This window comes from Euleptes europaea, chromosome 3, assembly GCF_029931775.1.
Source record: "Euleptes europaea isolate rEulEur1 chromosome 3, rEulEur1.hap1, whole genome shotgun sequence".
In the NCBI taxonomy this organism is placed as follows: domain Eukaryota; kingdom Metazoa; phylum Chordata; class Lepidosauria; order Squamata; family Sphaerodactylidae; genus Euleptes; species Euleptes europaea.
The window spans coordinates 7,429,124-7,451,641 of record NC_079314.1 but is presented as its reverse complement, the minus strand read 5'-3'; the positions used below and the strand labels follow the sequence as shown (position 1 = coordinate 7,451,641).

The 22,518-nt window shown below is 48.0% G+C and overlaps 1 protein-coding gene across 1 annotated transcript in view; it reads left to right on the top strand.

Moving 5' to 3' along the window:
- Positions 1–5,073: 5,073 nt before the first annotated feature.
- DACT3 (dishevelled binding antagonist of beta catenin 3) overlaps positions 5,074–22,518 on the top strand; it is a 32,548-nt gene continuing 15,103 nt past the window's right edge. Inside the window, exon 1 of the mRNA XM_056845804.1 lies at positions 5,074–5,430. Coding sequence (XP_056701782.1) covers positions 5,074–5,430 — 357 coding nt within the window. The remainder of the gene's footprint in view (positions 5,431–22,518) is intronic.

Sequence of the window (22,518 nt, the reverse complement as noted above, 5' to 3'; positions counted from 1 at the left end):
CCCAACTGTAGAAAATATGGTGGCAGTATGGCGGAAACTGAAACCAAGATTGAGTGTTGAAGGGTCATTATTGACGGTGCCCTTTAATGTTTATGGTTCTGTAACAGACAGGAAAAACTATGGGCCAATACAATACCAGGACTTGGTGAAAACAGATGGCTCTCTCAAGATACTATTAGAGGTACAAATTAACTACCCACAGATGCCCTGGCTGACATACCACCAACTAATCTCAAGATTTAAAGAGGACTGCTGGACTCGGGGAGTACTAAAAGGAAAAACAGATTTTGAACAGTTGATAAGCAAGCCAACAGAACATCTACTAGGTAAAATATATAAGCTATTGCTGAGATATGATACAGAAGACGAACAGATAAAGTCATGCCAAATTAAATGGATGGAAAACTTTAATGAAATTATAACAACGGACGAATGGGAACAGCTATTTCGTAGAAATCTTAAATTCACCCTCTGTCAAGGGATCCAAGAAAATTGGCTGAAAATGTTGCATAGGTGGTACATCACGCCGAGCAATATTCAAAATATGAACAGTTCGTCATCTGGTTTGTGTTGGAAGTATGGTAAAGCTAGAGGCACCTTTTTATCATTGTTGGTGGACTTGTACATCAGTTCAAAATTTTTGGAAGAAAATACATCAGAACCTAGAAACTATTACTGGTCAATTATCACATATAATCCCAAACTATTCCTCCTGAGTAAAATACCAGACAAATGCAGCAAAGACCAACGGATCATATTAAAATACCTAATCACAGCGGCAAGAATAGTGATAGCATCACTGTGGAAAACAGATAAAATACCAAAAATCGAAACCTGGATTGACAAAGCGTACGCATTTATAACAATGGCACACCTAACAGAAATATTACAAAAAGATACTCAAAGATCAAATAAAGACAAATGGAATTCCTTCTATGAATACATCAAAATCAAAAAATAATAATAAAATCTTATGAACGATATGAAAGCTAAGTTGACGATCAAATATATTATGTTAACAAGTGACAGTAATTTGAATTTTATAAGGGGTAGAACTATACACACACACACACACACACATATACATATATATTTTATATATATATACATATATATTTTTCATAATGTTGTTTAATTTTTGGTTAACTGATGGTTTAACTGATGGTTTTTCTCCTTCCTTTTTCTTTCTCCCTGTATCCTTATTTAATATTGAAAACTAATAAAAATATTTTTTTAAAAAATGGTTTCAGGCTGAGGATCGCCGGCCCCACTAATGATCCGCTAAAAACCTTGTCTGGTGCCACCGTCCAGGTGGCAGAGAAGGAAGACAGTCACTGTTTAGTGGCAACTTTTACGCCAACCTCTTCCTCACAGCGTAATGCATAAATATGTACAAGAAGAATGAATGGTGCTGAGAGCGTGAGATGGACGCAGCTATAACGGCACGCTCTGAAAAATGTGCATGATTAATTGGTTCTCGTGCGCAATCCTGCCAGCTCTCCGCGGTTTCTAAGCTTGCCAGACGGCTAAACACTTTTAAATTGATTTGCTTTTCAGTGATGGAGATGTATTTGAAAGCAAACGGCAGTGCGAAACCTGAATGGTTGCCTTTAAAAAAAAAAGAGAAAGAGAGCAAGAGCTTAAAAGGGGTAGTTTTCCTGAAAGCTGAACATAATAACACGGGTGGGGGGGGGGGCTGTCCAAATGTCCAGGCTCCTGTCCTGATTTAATGTGTGTCGGATCAGAATTGCCCACATGCAAGGGCAGGATCTGGCCCCTGTTAGAAGTCTCCTTGATTTCCATGGAGGCCTTTGGTTCTTCCATTGCAGGCTCAATTAGATTTACCAAATCGTGCCAAGGTGATGTGGGTATCCTTACCCGCGTATTGCCAGAACTGGGGAGAGGCTTGGCGAAGCCAAAGGTGGAGAGTTGGCGGCCGCAGACAAGTGGGGTTCATTTCCCCCTCCCTTTGCAAAAAAAGAACTCAAGGGCTAATTGCCGAGGCCTTGACCAGGTGAAGGAACTCCAAGGGAAGACCAGCCAAACAGTCTCCTCTCAGCGTTTCTCCCTCCATTACAATCATTTTGCAAGCCTGAGGGAAAAGCTGGATTGTTGTGAGCTGGTTACGAAGACAGGGTGAGATTTGAATCCAGTGCATTTCCCAGCTCGTTTCTCTCAATGGCAGTGCCGCAGTAAGCAAAATCGGCAGCCAGTTTTAAGACAGAACAGCTGCCTCGATCCGGCGTCGCCTTGCTTGCGCCCTGCGACAGGCCCTGTCCAGAACTGCGAGTCCATCCCCTCCACCCCGCCAATTAACAGGGTCCAAATTGCCATCCGTCACTCAAGCTTCACTCAAACGGACCGATGCTTTGACCGAAGCACGCCACAGCCCTAAGGAGTCCACAGCAGGTCACGCCCCATCACTACAAAACTGCGCAGAGGGGTACGGCAAAGTTGTGTGTGTGTTTTCTTCCACCCTAGAACTATTGTGGGCCTCGCCGTTGTTCTTCTGCCACATCCGGGGCTGCCGTTTCTCTCCGTCCTTCGTGCTTCTTGCCTTCTCGCCCCCCCACCCTCATTGTCATGGCTACCATCCTCTCCATCACCATGGCTACCACCCTCGCACTATTATTATCACCAGCATTTATAAACTATTGTTGCCAGCCTTTACCGTCATTTCGGCCGGCCCCTTTCTCACGGCCGTTTGGACCGTCGCCATGACCCGTGTATTTTTAGCACAACCAATTTTACTGCCATCAAATCAGAATATTATTTCCCTGCTTTGCAATAATGGTGGATGAACCCCACCTTCTACACAACCCCCCCCACAAGCCCCCAAATATGCCAACTCCTCTTTCTAGAAGTGGGGACCCCTGGCTTAGGCAAATGCCCACACCATCATCCAAGCACAGACAGGTGGACTTTAGTCCAAGGGTTAAACAAACAAGACACGGTTTAGGTCAATTGCTCCCCTGTTTTCAACACAAGACAAGGTATGTTTTATCCAAGACTGCGTATTATATTAGGTGCCGGGGAACACAGGCAGGATGGTGCTGCAGTCATCTTGTTTAAGGGCTTCCTAGTGGCACCTGGTTGGCCACTGTGTGAACCTGACTGTTGGACTTGATGGGCCTCGGTCTGATCCAGCAGGGCTTTTCTTATGTTCTTAGATTCACTTTTGGCCTGGAAAACAGCGGTGTAGCTAAATCATGCCAGGGTGCATTTTCCGCATGCCCTGTCTCAGGCATAACCACCTCTCTGAATCATATTCCTAGCAAAGGTTGATGCGGAGTCTTCCGCCCAGAGCAAGAAAGGGATGTTTGTCAAAATATCCCCCCCACCACAATGTTATCTTCCCCAGCAGAGTTACCGTTTGTCACGATCTTAAGCCTGGTTTGCTATCAGCTCCTTTGAGCCAGGATTAGGAAAATTGGGGCGACACGCAGTTTTATCTGAGCAGCGGCCTGTTTCATATTAGCAGCGCAATCACTGACCGTCAAAGCTGGTTCCATCAGAATTTCCAGAATCCCATTAACAGGACACAGATAGAAATTTCTATGGGATGCTGTTTTTTTGATGGCCAGGGTAGCACAAATTCCAGCCCATCCATCCTCTGTTGGCTATGGGTTTTCCTAATATTACCATTGGTGATATATACCATATAAACCCCTTTCTCGTTGATGCTTAGAATGTGATCCTATTTTTTATTGTGTCTCCTTTCAAAACGGATTGGAGCTAAAATGGAGGAGAGGAAAATTATGTAAGCCACCTTGGGTCCCCCTTGAAGAGAAAGGTGGGCTATAAATGACGTAAATAAATAAATGAAGTAAACTAATTTCTCTCTGTATGCGTGTCTGCTATTTAGTACTAATAAAAGTAGGTCTCTCCCTTTCCCAAGAGCTTTCCAAAATGATCACTGTCTTCTGTTTCTGTAGGGCCTGAGGCTGGGTTGGGAGAGCAGCCGCAGGCCTGCAGAAATGTACCAACGGAGTAGCATTGTGCTTTTTAATAGCATCATTGCCTGGAGATGAATGTGATTATTCGTCTGTTTGCTTTCATTACAATTTTGTGTATGTTTCGTTGCTACATTTTTGGTTTAGTTTTAGAGAGAGGGATGTATAAACGGCCACAGGACCCAGTGCCCATTGCAAAGCAAGCAAAAACAACCTAATTTTCGGCAAGGTTGTAGGCGCAGCGCAGAGCAGTCAATTTGCTATTGTAGATAGATGCTCCTGTAGGCAGGGATCAGGAATGGCCCTTGCACTAGATGGCCAGAATGAAAAGGGGTTGCGTTTTTTATCAATGAGATGATGTGATTGGTGATTGACAGCAGAGGCTAGAGTCATAGACATGCAAATAGTCTGTGCTGGGTGTGCCCATGAAAATGTGTTTGCAAGACAGCCACAGGGGAAGGGGGGCAGAGCTGAGAAGAGAGGAATTCTGAGTCCTGGAGAAACTCCAGGGGAGAGGTAATATATACCTAGACAGAATAACTTCAATGAATTTAATGACAGACTCTGGAAAAATGAATCAAGGGTGTGGCCATTCAGGTAAATATGGGCATGTGAGCCAATGGTGTTTTTGCAGGGCGTGTCTATGCAGATAATTGTGGGTTGGCGAACCAATGGCTTCAATCAAAGGCAAAGCCATGCAAATCCAGGAAAGCCTAGTGGCTAACATTCTGGAGGCGTGGTGCATGCAGATACAGCACGGTCCAGGGTTTAGGTCGGAGGTGTGACTAAGTAGATACTTTCCTCCACGGGCCAATGGCTTGGGTCAAGGGTGTGGCCGAGACGGAGAAACCAAGGCAGGAGAGCCAATGGCTTGTTTCGAAGCGCGATCATGCAAATCTAGCAACTCGGACGGGCCAATAGGCGTGGAGGGCTGCGTAAGAATAATGCCAACAGTCCGAAATAAGGGGCGTGGCGCAAAACCTGGCGGGCCAATGCCTTCCCTGTATGCAAAAAAAAAAAAACCGTGGAAGGCGAGAAGCCAATTATTTAAACGGAGGGCGCGGCCATGCAAATACAAACAGCGCCGAGGGGCCAATGGCCGGCGCGAACGGCGTCGGCGATGCCCATCAGCCCCGGCGGGCGAGCCAATGAGCGCCGCTATGCAGATGAGGCGGGTGACAGCGCCGGAGCCGCAGCCGCCCGAGCGCACCGGGGCAGCTTTGGCGCGGCGCTCGGCGGAGCCGCACGCACCATGATGCGGCCCTTCTCGTTCCCCGCCAGCCCGGAGCGGAGCCGGCTGCGCGGCTGGCTCGAAGGCACCCTGGCCGGCCTGTGCGAGCTCCACCTGCTGCGGGAGCGCCAGGAGCGCCGGGTCAGGCAGGCGCTGCGCCTGGCCCACGGGTCCCCGGCCAAGCACGGCGAGGGGGAGGCGGGCGGCGGCGGCGGCGGAGGGGAGCCGGCGCCCGAGGACCAGCTGGTGAGTGCCGGCGGGGGGGGGGGACCCGTGCGGGGACCCCCATTGTCCGGAGCGCGCTGGCAGGTCCGAGCCGGCGCCGAGCTCCGCGGAGGGCGGCGCTGGGCTGGGGCGGAGGGGCTGTGCAAAGGGGGGCTGGAAAGAGTGCAACCGGGGCGGGGGGAGCGATGCAACCCTTCCCCCCCCACCTTCCCCGTGGGGTGCCGAGGAGGGGTCCGCAAGCTACCCCGGAGCAAATGCGCGTTTGGGGGACTGGGAGCCCCCCTGAATCTTCCAAGCCCCCCCTGAATCTTCCAAGCCCCCCCTGAATCTTCCAAGCCCCCCCTGAATCTTCCAAGCCCCCCCTAATCTTCCAAGCCCCCCCTAATCTTCCAAGCCCCCCCTAATCTTCCAAGCCCCCCATAATCTTCCAAGCCCCCCTGAATCTTCCAAGCCCCCCTGAATCTCCCAAGCCCCCTGATTGAACGGGGCTGGAACTGTACTGGGGAGGAAAAGGAAGGATTTCCCCCACTCCCCAATTTCTGCCCAAGGCGAAGAAGGGCTTTTTTCTCTCCCCCCCCCCCAGGAAAATGGGGGGGGGGTTCCTCTGAGCCAAGGGAGGCTGCGCGAAAAGACTTGGCTGTGGGGAGGGGGCAGTTTCTCTGCAGTGTTATTAATGGGTTTTGGGGGGCTTGCAGAAGTATAGGAGGAGCGGGCCTGTGTTGCCCCCCCCTTTTTTTTACGCCTTCTAGAGAGATCTCCTCCTTGGTGGTTGGGTCAGGGACGCCGGATCACGGTGGGGTAGGAAAGGGCGCTTTTGGGTCAGCCGGGACGGGTGGCTGAGCAGCGGGGGAAGAAGTCTCCTGGCCCGTCCCTGGGAGGCTGGGAGACGTTTTGGGGCACATGGGGGGGGGAGAGGTCACGACTCGGACGCCTGGGTTCGCTTCCCCAGGTCTAGGGAGCAGTGAGGGAGATGGGGGTGGGGGATCAGCCCTAGGAGGCTGGGGTAGCCCTCAAGCCAGACTTTGGTGGGATGGAGAAAAACAGCACAGCATCTGGGTTCTCCAGTGCAGATGTTAATCAAAAGGGTGGTGGGGTTTCTTACTTGAGGAACTGTTGTTGTTATTCCAGGTGGGTTGCTGTGGTAGTTTGTGTCAGCAAAATAAAACAAGAGACCAGTGAGGCCTTAAAGCATAACACTTATTCCAGCCGTACTTTCAGGAGGGCAGCTGTGTTGGTCTGCAGTAGAACAGCTGGATTCGAATCCAGGAGCACTTTAGAGACCAACCGTTTGGGGGTATGAGCTTTGGGACTCAAAGTTCCCTTCGCAGATGCCCTGTCTGAAGAAGGGGGTTTTCATAGAATCATAGAGTTGGAAGGGACCACCAGGGTCATCTAGTCCAACCCCCTGCACAATGCAGGAAATTCACAACTACCTCCCCCCACATCCCCAGTGACCCCAACCTTTCCCCCGCCCTGCAGGATCCCACAATCAAAGCACTCCTGACAGATGGCCATCTAGCCTCTGCTTAAAGACCTCCAAAGACGGGGACTCCACCACCCTCCGAGGCAGAGCATTCCACCGTTGAACAGCTCTCACCGTCAGAAAGTTCTTCCTAATGTTTAGGTGGAATCACTTTTCTCTTAGTTTAAATCCATTACTCCGTGTCCTAGTCTCTGGAGCAACAGAGAACAAGCTAGTTCCCTCATCAACATGACATCCCTTCAAATATTTAAACATAGCTATCATGTCTCCCCGCAACCTTCTCTTCTCCAAACTAAACAAACCCAACTCCCTAAGTCTCTCCTCATAGGGCATGGATTGCAGACCTTTGACCATTCTGGTCGCCCTCCTCTGGACACGCTCCGGAGTGAGTTTTGACTCACAAAAGCTCATACCCCGAAAATCTTGTTGCTCACTAGGGAACTTCCGGACTTGAATCTAGCACTTATTCCAGCGTTCATCTCACAAAACCTTATGCCTCTGAAGGTGCTCCGGGACCCCTGTTTTCATTTATTTAAAAACAACAAGAAAGTAGGTGCTGACATTGTTCCTAATGGGTGATTCTGGTACTGAAGTAACTTGGGGAACTCTCTGCCACAGGACTTGGAATGGTCACATGATCTGAAAACTCCTTGTTCTAGCATGTTTGTTTCTGGCATATTCTCATATTCTTTTCTCTCTTCCCTGAGTACTGGGAATTTCAAGGCTTTCTTGAGGGGGGGATGTCAATTTTCCACTAAAGGTTTGTGCCTGATGGCTCTTAGTCCTGATAGATTAATGGAGCCTCCATGCTTAGAGGCAGTATATCTCAACAGCCGAATCATGAGGTAGGGCTGGCCATCCATTCCATGCTGGCCTCAGGTGGGAAAGATTGCTGAACTATGTGGGTATTGACCTGATCCAATGCTGCCTTTGAAAATCTGCTTACCGGTAAGTTTCTGGTGTACAGGTTGAGAAAGAATAAGGGAGAAGGTACAGTTGACATGGGGTACTAATCCTGGCAAAGCAGTTTCTACCTGGACTTGGAATCCCACCACCTCTTAGCACATGTGGATTTGGAGTGAAGTGATTTTGGGGCCACCTGCTAAATCTCGCATCTCCCAGTAGCCTGAATGTTTGGTGCCTCTGCTTCTGTGGAAGAATCCTGGGAATTAGTTTGCCGAGTGGTTAGAGACTCCGTCTTTCCCCTTACAGAATAGCCATTCCATGGATTCCATTAAACCAGATTAAACCAATCCATTTTTTGAACCAATATCCTAACTGAAATGTTCCCCCACCCCATATCTCTCTTTCCAGACCTTGTTCTGTGGGCTCCTGTCTGCAGAAGTAAAGTGGGTGGTGACCAGAGACAGGAATTTTTCAGTGATGGCACCTTGGTTTTGGAAGTCGTTCCCCTTGAGGCTCACCTAGCATCTTCTTTGTGGTTGTTTAGGTACCGGGTCGAATCAGTTTTTTAAAACCCAGGCTTTTAATTTAAATACTCCTTCTTCTTAAGCTGCTTTATGGCTATCATTTTAGGTTGCCGAATGTTGTTTTCCTGCTTGTTTTTATTCCCCTGACTCTTTTTTTTTTTTATTGTGCGTGCAGCCCCAATCAGGTCTCTGCAACTCTGTGCCTGATTGGATATTGGTGTTTTATGGTTGCAAATCCCTGCAGGAACCCTGTTGGCGTGGTTACAGTGGGACTGAGTAGCGCTGGCTCACCCGCACAGGTGGACTAGCCAGCAACTCGGGTGGCAGAAATCACGGGGTGCTCAACATGCCAGAGACTGTGCAAAATCACAGGCGCTGGGTCGTCTGCTTTGCGTGGCAGGCTCTCAGATCCGTCTTTCATTTGGTGTGGCAAAACCAGGTGCTTAAAAGGCAAATGACAACATCAACCTTGCTGGCTTGATCTCCAGGTTTTCATTTTTCCAGAGAGTGATGGAGAGCCGTCTGATAGGCAGACCTTCTATCTCTGCTCACTGATTTCCTAGCGTGGCCTCTTCTCGCGGCTGATTCCCTTTTGATGCTGGCTGTGGTTAAAAAATGCTGATCTTGATCAGAGATGCAACAGCGGAGGGAGCGGATGAAGAAAGACGTCTAAAAAGCAGACATCGTAGGAATGTGTAAAATTATGGATTATTTGGGCAGGCTGGGGAAAAAGAGAGCCCCTCTTGATCGTTGAACTCTTCATACAATGCATAATGATGGAATTCACTGTCACGCGATGTTGGTGCAGATACATTCAGGAGTCTTGTAGTGTCTTCAGGACGAAAACATTTTTATTCCAGCGTTCGCTTTTGTGGACTAGGGGGCACACTTGATCAGAGGCATGTCGTGAGCTCCCCCACTAGAAAGGCATTTCTAGATGAGGTTTGGGATTTAAAAAGGAGAATTAAAGACTTCTCTTTGGCTATAATTGCTAAATGAAACCTCCCTGTTCAGAGGCAGTATACCTTGGAATGCCAGGGCATTCAATTGCCTTTGTACCGTGCCTTTATCCTTCCTCAGAGGCATCCGATTGGTTGCTGTTGGAAACGGGGCCTGGACTTGATGGATCTTTGTTCTGTCCTGGCAGAACTCTACTTAGCAAAGGGGAGGTTGCGTAGAAAGAGGCTGTTGTGGGCAGCAGAGAAAGTAACGGAGGAAATGGCGACTGATGGAAGCGAAGCGCAGGTTGGCAGGTGCTTGCAGAGAAGGGGAGGCTGGGGGGCTGCCATTTCGGAGGGCAAAACCCTAAGCTGATCAGCCTATCCAAAACCATGGCCCAATAGGAGGGGTGGTTCTAAGTGCAAAGATACCCACTGAGAGAGGTCCACTCTGCACATGCTCAGAAGCCATCTACTTCAGTCAGCGTAAAGGAGGAGAGAAATACAAGACAGCTCGTTTTTCATTGCTCTTTTCTTCTGAGATACTTGAGATACTTCTGAGATGCAGGCAGTTCAAAAAGTACGCGATAACTACTCCAGTCATCCTTGGGGTTAAGAATTGGCCAGAGAGCCCTTTTGTGAGGGTATGCCCTTCCTTACTCGATGAAAGTAATTGTGGGAAAGTTGCTACTTTGGGGAGGGGGTTGGTTTTCTTAACATGGGGGATGTTGCTTCTCGTGTGAAAATGATGCTTTAACCAGCAGTATTCATCTGGGTAGGACAAAGTATCCTGACAGGCATACTGGTCATGGTAAATAAATACCACAGATGAGAAGAAGAAGAATTGGTTTTTAGATGCCAACTTTTTCTACCACTTAAGGAAGAATCAAACTGGCTTACAATCACCTTCCCTTCTCCTCCCCCACAACAGGCACCCTGTGAGGTAGGTGGGGCTGAGAGAGCTCTAAGAGAGCTGTGACTAGCCCAAAGTCACCCAGCTGGCTTCATGTGGAGGAGTGGGGAATCAAACCCGGTTCTCCAGATGAGAGTCCACCGCTCCTAACCACTGCTTTTAACCACTACACCACACTGTCTCTCTTAGAGCTAGGTGCCAGTGTTTGAAAGGCATGAATCTGGCAAGAGGAAAGTCCTGCCCATGGATCGAGACTGGCCCAGCCCACCCATCTTAGGGTGGGACAAGTGGGGGGGGTTGAGGGACAGAGCCTATGTGCTGCATGATGGGAGGCAGACCACTTAGAGGGTGGTGCAAATGTGAGTATTGCCAGGATTCTTGGATAATCCTAATTTGCAGTTCCTAGTTCCCTTTTTCTCTAATCTGACCACATGTATTGTTGATACTTAAAAACCACCCTGTGCCCCTGAGTAAGCTTTGGAAAGGTTCAAATCATACATTCCCCAAGCTCTGGAGACTCATCTTAAGGAAGGGGCAAGAAGGATAATGGCTCAGACACTTTGTTGCTGCCAAAAGAGGCAGAGAAGGGGGAACCTTCGCTCTCATGGGCTGTCCCCTCTGCTGCTGAGAAATGCTAGTTTCTGAGCATGGACATTCATATTTTGTTGCCCACTGATGAAACGACTGCTAGTCTGCGGTTAAGCATGAAATATTCATGCAGGAATAGGACTGTGCTTTATTTATTTACTTTAAAAACCATGGCAATCATTTAGCCTGCAAAATCTATAGTTTTGCATTTGTCGTGCGAGAGGAATAAATTGGGCTAGTTTTGCAAACTTTGCTTAATTCTAACTGCAAAGGAGAGGTTTGTCGTCCCCCCCAGGGGTGTGCGTGTAGGAAATAGAGAAGGGAGGGGTGGTTCTGTTTTGTAAAATGAGATACAGGGGGCCCGGGTGTGGCTTGAACAGGGGTCCCAAACATGGTGCCTGTGGGGGCCGTAGGGCCTGAACAAACCTTTCCTGGTACCCACCAACTGTTCTTTTAGAAAGCAGGGGGGGGGCAGATGGGGCTCTTGCCCAGCAGGACTTCTAATTGACTTTGGGAGATCTGATTGGCCATGTGGATGGAAAGAGCACAGTGTGTGTTTTATTATCTCTCATTTCTCTTTCCCAGTGTTTTTTTTTTTTTTTTTTAATCCTCTTCTCCCCTGATCTTGGGCTTCCTCTTTGGGGTTGTCTTTGCCTCATGTGGGAGCCATTTTCTGTTGGCACTATGGTTGCCAACTGCCAGGTAGTAGTAGGAGATCTCCTGCTAATTCAACTGATCTCCAGCCGATAGAGATCAGATCACCTGGAGAAAAATGGCCACTTTGGCAATTGAACTCTATGGCATTGAAGTCCCTCCCCTCCCAAACCCCACCCTCCTCAGGCTCCGCCCCAAAAATCTCCCACTGGTGGGGAAGAGGGACCTGGCAACCCTAGTTGGCACCCAATACCCTGTGCCAGAATTCCAAAAGTGCCCACGGGGCCCCTGGCCTAGAAGCTCTTTTAATTGCCCTGCATCCTGGAAGCCTCCGTATGATTGCAGACTGCCTCTGAACATGTGCAGAGAAATGACTTCTGGTCCTTCTAATAGATTTGGAAATGATGGGGTTATCAGGCTGGAATCAGCTGCTGAAATTCTCTCTCTTCTGTTCGCTTTCAGTGAAGATTAGCCAGATATTTTACAGATTTTAATAAAAGATTTTGCTTCATTTCTCTCTCACTCTCTAAAAATAATAATAATAAAACTACCCTATCTGATTTAATTAAACTCTCTAGCACATTTATGAAGCGGCTGTCAAAAATCCCAGCAAGCGTGTTTTGGTGAGGGGATCAGCAGAGCGGAAAAAGCAATAGCCAGCCAATGGGTGATTCTGCGTTGCAAATTAATATGCTTTGTGTGTGCATATAGCATATAACACACACACATCATTTCTGGGGGGGGGGTTGAATTCCTGAAGCTGGCACATGAACCTTGCTCGACTGACAAGAACAGATTGAAGATTTTCCCCATAGCTTGCAATGAAAGAGGTAAGAAGGGTGGATTCTGTAATAGTTTGCACAATGATGAACTGGTTTTTTTTTTTTAGTGTGTGTGTGTGGAGTTATCTTGGGGATAACCACCTTTGACCTTGCTTCAGAGTCTCCTGAACCTATTCACATGGTCAAGTCCTGGGACTTCTGTTTCCTTTATCCTTTTTCCCCTTTACTCCCTGCTTCCATCCGTCTCTCCCTAAGGCCTGTCAGCAAGGCCAATGAGTTTTGTTTCAGCCATCTTTCTCCTGGGACTCAGCTCTTGTTTCTGGCTCTGCATCCCCTCCAGACCCCAGAATGTACACCCAGCCCCTAAATTTCCTTTAGCCCTGTGTGATCGTCTCCCCCACCCCCTGGCCTTCCATGCTTCTCGCAGACGTCGCCCTCTTGGTCATTCTCCTTATTCTTCTTGAGCCATTAGATTTTCTTCATGGAGGCTGCAGAAGTTTAGCCAATGGAGGTGTGAGTGGGGGGCTAACAGGTGACAGACAGCCGATCGCGCATGATTTGTGTGTAAATATCTTGGTAGCCGCGTCGCTAGATAGGACTAGAAATCCATTGTCTGCACACACAATGGGTTCTCTGTCCATTGAACAGTGTTAAATACAAGCAAAGTCTGTCCTGTTCCTGGTTTCTTAAAAAGCCACCCTGCTTCTCGTCTCTTACTAGGATGCACTTGGCTAGTTCTGGCACAGGGTCGTCTCCCTCTCACTCCTGCCTTGGAGGAGGGGTATCATCAGAGGAGATCCAAATGCCTGTTGGGGATCGGATGAACCAGAGCCAATGGCTTCTGACGGAGCTGCTAAGAGCCAGCATGGGCCCCACGCAACAATTCCCTATGCCCATTCTTACACCGCCGAGGCCTAAAAATTGCATGCAAACCGCTTATGCAGCTGTGTGTGCCCCCAGGATGACCAGAACCCCTGGAATTTAGTTGAGTCTGTACTGAGCGGAGAAACCTGGGTTCTTAGTACCATAAAAAGAACGCTAAATTTATGCCACCTTTCCAAAAAGGTGTTTGAATTCAGTCTCTCCCCATCCCCCAAAAATGCTAACTACAAAAATTGCATTGAAAAGGTACCAAGCAGCAATACAATAGCCTTCTTTGGACCAGACATCAATGTTCAAAACAAGTTAATGTTTTCCTAAGCCCGTCTCATAATCCTGATAATGCTTATCCCATTACAATAAGGTAACATCTCAGTAAAAGTCTTCTCAACTGACACACAAGACCCACATAACAGAAATAAAAATAAGACCCTGAGAATGTCAGAGGTCCAATTTAGACTTCAAAATGTCTTCCGAGGTCATAAATCCAGTGAATAAGTCAAAGCTATCAGTTAAAGGGGAGGCTCCCTGTTGCATCTCTGCAATAGCTTGGGCCATCCAGGTCAGGATAACATCATCTTGCACTTGCTCATTTTGAATGCCAAGGCTCAGATCCAGAATATAGGAAGTAACAGAGCCTCTGAACATGCATAGATTACATTTTTTGTCATCTTCCGAACTGCATATACCCTTTCAGGAAGGCTTGAACCTGGACTCCTGGAACCATTGCTTGGAATTCCTGTTTTCTGATAGGGAAGACCCAACTGTTCATTTAAGGTGGGTGTTGAAGTCTAATTGTGGGGCAGAAATTGTATTCGGTGTGTTCTCAGAAGCCCTGGCGACATCTTCCTTTGTTGCATATCCCAGGGCTGAATCCTGGCTTAACAACCAGGTTCTGAGACTGAGTGAGTTCTCACTCAAAGGACATCAGTGCATGCCAATAGCGGAGGGAGGCACTCTCCCTACCTCCGAATTTGAACAGAAAACACGCTGTACTCTCAACTCCCCAAATCGCTTCCCTTGTCAAAAGAATCGGACAAACCCACCTCTTGCGTTTCTGGAGAAGTCGCTGCTCTGTTGAAGCTTACTGACTTGTAGCCGTGGCTGCGGAGACCCAGAGGGAACTCTTCTGTCTCTGCTTTGGAAGTGTTCAAATTGTATTGTTTATTTATTTACACTGTTCATAGTCTGCCTTTCTCATTGGGACTCAAGGCGGATACAAAGAGTGAGTTAGGGCAATCACTAGGACAGGACATTAAATAAAAAATGCTAGTAGAAGAAGTTGGTTTTGCTAGTAGAAATCAGGAACCAACCAGAAATCTGAAAACCAACCTGAACCGAAGCATAAGTATTAACGTGACATGTGTAATTTTTGCATTGTTTCACAATAGGATTCTACTTTTAGCAACCGGAAGAACAAACTATACATAGTATAGTGTAGACAACAGTCCTGATGCAGAGAGGCACCATGTTATTTTCCCATTGGAGACTTATTGGAAGGCAAAGCAGTGAATCATGCAGAGACCGTAGGCAGCCTCCTCTATGGATGTGGACTCTGGGCTCCTAACAGCCTCCTCATGGGCAGAGTTTGAGAACTACTGCTTAGTGATCTAACCACTGGGCTCCACTCCCCTTCTCACAGATGTCAGGACAGAGAAAGAGCCCCAAGGCTTGGGTTGCTTCTGAATTCCAGACCTCTCTTGCTGCACTCCCTTGCTGAGTCAAAAACTTTGGTTTCTGCACTCAGAGCTGAGTCATCTTGTTCTGCCATTGAAGTCTGGTGGGTTTCTTGTCTCAGGGCTTGGTGTGTGTGTTTGCGTGTGATACCCCTGTTTGCCCTTCCAGGCTCCAGTGTCATCACCCTGTCTTTCCACAGCCCCACAAACTCTCTGCAGCATCAGTGGGGGCAGGCAAATGTGCCGCTTGACTTCGACAGAAGCTGCCAGAACATGAATGCATTACTTGGGCACAGACATTTCCTGCGTTGAAATTTTTGACTTGCAAGCTTCTTTGTTTGGGGCTATTCTTTCAAGCTCCGGTTAGGGTTAATGGCATTATAAACAGCTTATTTTAAAAAGAGAGAGAGCGAGGCATAGAAACTGAGGAAAACCTAGCTCCGCCACAGTTTCTGTGCATCCTTTTGAGATGCTTCACGTAAGCGTTAGTGTGACGATGAAGCGGCTCTGAGAACAACCTGTAATCCTGGAGTATACCTGTTTGAATCTCATTTAAGCCCCAAACTCACAAATGAAGAAAACTGGGTGGGGGGAGATAATGGCAGGAATTTTAAAGGTTCATCAGGGAGTAGATAAATGGCGTGGGGCAAAGTTGAGCGCTGGGGGGGAGTTAACTAGAGTAAAGGTAATTAGGGTAAAGGCATGAAAGGGTTGACTTGGATTGGGGATAAAGTCTTGGAAAATTAGGCCAAGGCTTCTGGGAGCCCCACGGACATCCTAATGACTTGCTAGTCTGTTCTTGTCATGCTTGGTTGTAACATCCTTGGGGCAGGGTCTTGTGGGTCCCACCACCCATGTACATACATTGATGGCACAACATAAGCCCCTCGTGCTAATAATGACCTCAGAATTGATGCAGAGAGGTTGGTCCAAATTGGACATGGCGAGATCCCACCTTCCAAAGAGGGCTTAATTTGGGTTTAGTTACTCCATTTGTCCCATTAACAGCTCCACTGAAGACACAGTCAAATTGGGTGCTTTCACACATGCCGATTAATGCACTTCCAATCCACTTTGCAGCTGGATTTTACTGAGTGAAATGGTGTAGTGGTTAAGAGGGGTGGTTTGGAGCGGTGAACTCTGATCTGGAGAAATGGGTTTGATTCCCCACTCCTCCACATGAGCGGCGGAGGCTAATCTGGTGAACTGGATTTGTTTCCCCACTCCTACACACAAAGCCAGCTGGCTGACCTTGGGCTAGTCACAGCTCTCTCAGCCCTCTCTCGCTCGCAGGGTGTCTGTTGTAGGGAAGGGAAGCGAAGGTGAGTTTGATTCTTCCTTAAGTGGTAGAGAAAGTCGGCATATAAAAACCAACTCTTCTTCTTCAAGAGCAAAAACCTGTGTCTCGGTGTCATTGAATACTGGAGACTGGGCATAAGACTCATCCCTCTGGCATGCTTACCTAAAATTATTCTTGTGTTTTGCAAATGTAGATGGATCTGGTTGTAGAGGAATAGGAGACCCCCTTTCCAAAATCCAGGCGTTTTCAAAATAGACAGGCGGATACCAGTAACTGCATAAACCCAACCTGCTAAAACCAGACGTGGAATACCTTTTATCAGGACCAACACAAAACAGTGTGTTTTATTTTAAAAGTGTGTGGGGAGGGGGAGTCGCACCCCCAGTGGCAACGCAGCCTGCATTTGCTCAACTGAGTGAGTGGTCCTGGTTTCTCTCCCCCTTCTCTGTCTGGATTTTTATCTTGGATTTATTGCTGGAGATGTATATTTTGTTCAGAAACGCTTCCCTGGTAGGAGTAGCCGAGTCAGGCAAACAGGTTTGGTGGAGGTGGGAGACCCGAGATTCCCCAGCCTTTAGAGAAGGGGTCCCCAAACTTTTGAGCCTGGGGGCACATTTGGAATTCTGACTCATCATTAGGGTTGCCAACCTCCAGGTACTAGCTGGAGAGCTCCTGCTATTACAACTGATCTCCAACCGATCAGTGCACCTGGAGAAAATGGACGCTTTGGCAATTGTACCCTATGGCATTGAATTCCCTCCCCTCCGCAAACCTGCCCTCCTCAGGCTCTGCCCCAAAAATCTCCCATCAGTGGCGAAGAGGGACCTGGCAACCCTACTCATCATGGTGGGCACAGCAGCAAAAAGTCTGCTACAAAATGGCTGCCACATAGGCTTGCCAGGCCCTGCAGCTCCACCGGTGGGAGCTTTGTGGGGCCGTGGCATTAGCGCGCGATGCGCCTACGTCATTTCCGGTTTAACCCGGAAGTGACGGAGATGCTCTAGCGATCCTGGCCAAAACTCTATGGTTTCAGCTGGCCGGCGGGCAGCATGGTAGATGGGCAGTAGTTTACCCACCACCACCGGGCAATTGGCAACCCTACTGCTACAGGAGGCGGAGCCAGCCACAAAATGATTGCCACATCTTAACTTCAATAACGCAGTGCCAGATCCTTGTGCTGTGGTGGCAGCTGCTGCCAAAGCAACATTTTCAAAAATCTGCACGGACAATCAAATCTCCAATTGTCAATCAGAAGCCTTACTAGGCAAAAGCCCTGCCTGGCCCCTCCCACTCCCTAAAGACACTTGGTGGGCTCCAGAAAATATGTCTGCGGGTGCCGTGGCACCCCTGGGCACCAAGTTGGGAATCTCTGATTTAGAGTTTTACACTCTTTTACACTGCCTCTTTCCTGCAATTAATGCACCATTATTTTTATTACTTCACAGAATGTTTCAGGGAAAGGATTAGCTTGTTCCTGAATTTTTGGGGGAACATACGAACAGCGGCCAACCAATTTTGCAAGCGTGACACTCAGGGATTGCTCATTCAGGTCTCCAAAACACCAAGCCACACATCTTGTTCCTTGGCAGGCACTTCCCCAGCACCTTCTGGAAGGGGGTGAAGCTGTGCAGACGGATATTTGAGTGGCAGAAGCATTTCCCTTGAGCTTGGGGGTGGTGCCGAAACTCCCAGCGTCCCCCTTCTGGGAAGAGATGATGCAGCAGCTATCGTCCATGCGTAGGCTTGACTGCTGCAGTGCATTGTACATGGGGCTGCCCTTGGAAAGAGGTGGGAATCTTGGACTAGTGGAGAAGGCAGCTTCAGTCAGACTGTGGTAGACCGAAGGGCTGAGGAAGAGGCTGGTTCTGTTTATGTCTGTCCTGGGTGGAGGGTTCAAAGGGAGGGGGGGTCTCTGTTTTTGCCTGCCCCTCCCTCATCCTCAGCTGGTGATGCCTGCTCTGGTGAGCCCCCCACTAACCTGAGATGGAGATCTCACACTATGTGCAGGCAGAGAAGATTGTCAAGCTACCTGCTTGTGGGTGTCTCTCTGTGTGTTTTCTGGCACATCCAGATTAATTTAGATCAGGAAGCTTATCTTTCTCCCCTTCCCCCCAAAAGATGAATTTCCATGTCATGCCTTCTCCCTGAATCTGATCTCAGAGTTCCAGGTTGGGACAAGGCTGTAAAGGAACAAAAGAACCTCTTTCTTTTCTTTTTAAAATGCAAATAATCCTTTTCTAATTATACACACACATACAGGAGGAGGTGGGAAGCATTGCTGAAGACGCCAGAGCATTCAGGGGAGACGGCTTCTAAATATAGCCGGGACAAAAAAAAAAAAAAAAAGGAATCTAGTGTAACTTCCCGGCTGCCAGCCGAGGTGTTATCTGTCCCCGGACAGTTGTTAGTCCGCGGGATGCTTATGGCTCCGTGCCAGGATGAGGGTGCTGAGCTACAGCATGGTTTTGGCCAGTGAGGTTTTCTCTATGATTCTTCAGCACTAAGGAGCATGAAATGTTTAGATTCCAAAATATTTTACCAGGGAAAAATTTCTTGTGCAGCCTCTGGATTGCCTTCCTCACTCCTGTACCCTTATTGGGATGCAATAAATCCCATAATTTACTTGGTGCATATTTTTTAGAAATGCGAGGCATCCACTGGGCCAGCTAGCAGAATACATATCTTCTCTTTCTGTTGGTTTATCTAACAACCCAGCCTGGCTTGTCTTTTTTATTTTATTTTTAAAAAAAGCTTTAGCCCTGATGTTTGCCTCTTCTTGAAGAAACAAGCTTCTTTCATATAAACCAACCTGTGCAGAACCCTCTGTGTCGCCCCCCCACCCCCAAAGCTGCATAACAAATCCATCTACTTGGCAGTGGAGGCCACAGGATTAGATCAGAAAATTATTTTGCATAATTTCCCCGTTGTGCATTTTCTCTGCTGAAAGACGAAATGCCTCAGAAAGGTTGGGGTTGGGTCTTGGCAACTCATCCTTCTTCTCCCATTGCCTCTTGCATCTTTCTGGCCTTGGCCGGTTTGTTTCCTTTGCATGGTGGAGTGCTGGAGACCCCCCCCCCCATCCACGGTGTGTTAACTCAGAATTGACTTCAGTTGGCCTTATTTCCACGTGCCTCCGATCCCATGCTTGAGGGCCTAGTTAGGGTTGTCAACTTCGGGTTGGGAAATACCTGGAGATTTTGGGGCGGAGCCTGAGGAGGGTGGGGTGTGGGGAGGGGAGGGACTTCAATGCCATAGAGTCCAATTGCCAAAGCAGCCATTTTCTCCAGGTGAACTGATCTCTATCGGCTGGAGATCAGTTGCAATCGCAGGAGATCTCCTGCTACTACCTGGCAGTTGGCAACCCTAGGTATAATGCCATAGTACCTGCCCTCCTAAGCAGCCTTTCCCCCCAGGGAAACTGATCTGTGGAGATCAGTTGAATTCCAGATCTTTGGGCCCCACCTGGAGGCTGGCAACCCCAGGAGTGGACCAAAAGTAGAGGGATGGAGGCAGGGATGCCAATCTTCAGGTAGCACCTGGAGATCTCCTGCTATTGCAACTGATCTTCAGACATCCAAGGTCAATTCCCCTGGAGAAAATGGGTGCTTTGAAGTGGGGGTGGACTCTATGGCATTATACCAGGCAAAGGTCCCTCCCTAAACCTTCCCCTGGCTCCCCCTCCCCAAATCTCCAGGTATTTCGCAAGCCAGAGCTGGCAACCCTAGGTGGGGGTGGCAGAGGTCCCAGGAGTCTTCATTTTAACTCAAAGATGATAGTGAAATGCCCCCCCCCTAAAAAAAGCAGGATTGGGAAAGCCAATCTGTGAGGGTATTGGGGGGGGGGGAGGAAGAGCTGGCGCTAAATCTTTGCTGTTCGTTACATCCATTTTTTCAGCTCAGGCAACCAGCTGTAACTGTTCAAGCATCATTTTCCTCCAGAGGAGCAGGAGCTGAGCTTTCAACCCGCAGACGTCTCCCCCCCCCCTTCTTGGCAATGCGTCAGGGGACCAACGGCTCCTGCAGCCTGGATGCGAATGGGTTCTTTCATTAGCAAGAGCACAGAGGCGAAACCGGTGTAATTGTGGCAATTGTGTTGTGTGCCACTAAGTCTCTCTTGCTGCCAGTGCGCTATGTTCCCTGCGTGAGCCTTTGCCGGGCGGGAGGAGGCATCAGCACAAAAATTGAACGTTCTGGAGGAAACAAATCTCTCCTTTCATGGAAAAACAAAACCCACCAACCAACCATAAGTATCCATCCTTCCTGATGACAGGAAACAGTCTGGAAAGATCTGGGAAGCATTTTTGTGGGCTTGCACACTTCGAGTTCGAAGAGGATGGTCACTCATGTGGGGGGAGAGGCAATCCGGCAGAGACAGGACAGAATCTGATAAGATCGGGGGATTATGCATGGAGCCTGTACCAAGACACCATCTTTGCACTAGGGCTGACCTTGGAGGAAATCAATTATGTGCACTTGCAGCAGAAGCATGTTATGCTCAGTGCCGATTGATCAGTGCTTATGCCATCTCAAACCCCTTGAGTGGTTTGTAAACTATGGTGTTTTTTTTTAAAAGATGGTGATAACATTGAAATGAATAAATCTTCATCTGTCACTGAAAATAAATTAAATTTTTAAAGGCCTTGCTAAAGTACAGAGGCAGAAGGGCAAGACTGCTAACCGAACCACTGTTGAATTTCCTTGTCTATACTTTCCTTGTTTGTGTATGTGTGTGCGTGTGTACTCAAGAAGACAGAAAAAGCCAACTCCGCATTCAGATGAAGTACTGGTAAACCTCTGGATACCCATGCTAGGAGGCAGCATCAGGGGAAGGGCTGGATGCTGGACTAGCTGGACCCTCACTGGTCTGATCCATCGGGGCTCTTCCAATATTCTCCCCTGTGAGAGAAAAATCTACAGAACTTTTCTTCTGTTTTATTTAGAAAATTTACATCTTGCTTTCCTGCTATTAAAATAGCACCCAGGGCAGCTTACAAAACGTAGAACAAACTTTTAGTATCTAAACTAGTGAAAGCAATTAGTCAATGAAAAGGGCAAGTCAACAGCCCTCAATAATTGTGAAATTGGACTTGCCAGTGCACAAAAGAAGCAGTCATGAAGTCAACAGAGAGCCATGAAAACAGATTTGAAGACCAACAGATTAGGGAGTAAAACCATTAAATGTCTTTCAGAATTAGATGGTCTTGATTAATTTCCAGGTGCCAGGGGACCTGAGGCGGAGGTCTTTTTGGGGGGGGGGGAACAGCACAGTTCTTCAAACCTACCAGTTTAGTCACTGGTAGCAACAGTAATGCATGGTTTGCTAATCCTGTATCGGAGGCAGGCCCCTAGCATAGGGTTGCCAGGTCCCTCTTCGCCACCGGCACGAGGTTATAGGGGCGGGGTTTGGAGAGGGGAGGGACTTCAGTGCCATAGAGTCCAATTGCCAGAGTGGCCATTTTCTCCAGGGGAACTGATCTCTATTGGCTGGAGATCAATTATAATAGCAGGAGATCTCCAGCTAGTACCTGGAGGTTGTGAAAGAACAACAGCAATATGCCAAACAGCCAATATTTATAAAGTGTAGTCACACAAAACAATATGAAATGAATCTTTCCTTAGAATGTACAATCCTTGGGATACAGAACGATTATCCATACTTATTATTATTATGTTCATTAGTGTTCCTGAGGAAGATTTCCCATAATCGAAACAGGTGGAAATACCGGATTCCTGTAGTGTTATCTGTCTACATACAGACGACAGGAACCACGTTCGACTTGCTCCAGATGTTTCACAAGTCATTGTTACTTGCCTTCCATATGGAGCACATACAACATTTACAGTGAATTTTGGAGCCATTGGCTCTGTCAGGACATTGGACATATTTAGTCCCCCCTCTCTCTTGGACTTGTTGCTCAGCTTATGTAGATTCATTTTGTATTGTTTTGTGTGACTACACTTTATAAATATTGGCTGTTTGGCATATCGCTGCTGTTCTTTCACAATTTCTTGTGCAGCAAGGTAACTCGTTTTGTGATTAGTACCTGGAAGTTGGCAACCCTGCCCTAGTTGCAGACGTGGTCCTTCAGGTATCAGGTCTTGTCACGAATGGATTATAGGTTAATACCCGCGCTTGAAGTTTGACTTGAAAGCAAATTGGCACTCCATCAAGCTGAGAACTCGGGTGCAATCTGGTCATCATGACATATTCCAGTTTTAATTTTGCTTGTGTGCAAAATTAGAGAGGAGGCTGTCAGCCATAAACATGAGGCCAACCTCCCTGCCAGCCCAGACTCCACCCGTCCCTCTCCCCCGTTCAATTGTGCTTCTCCATCAGGTTCTCAGCCTTCAGGGGAAGGAGACAACAGTGACTCTGAGCTCCATTCCTTTCCCTGTACGTCCTGGGTCTGGCATCCTCTGCTTGTGAAGCTCTGCAGAGCAAATAGCTGGATACTGCCAGATTGTAT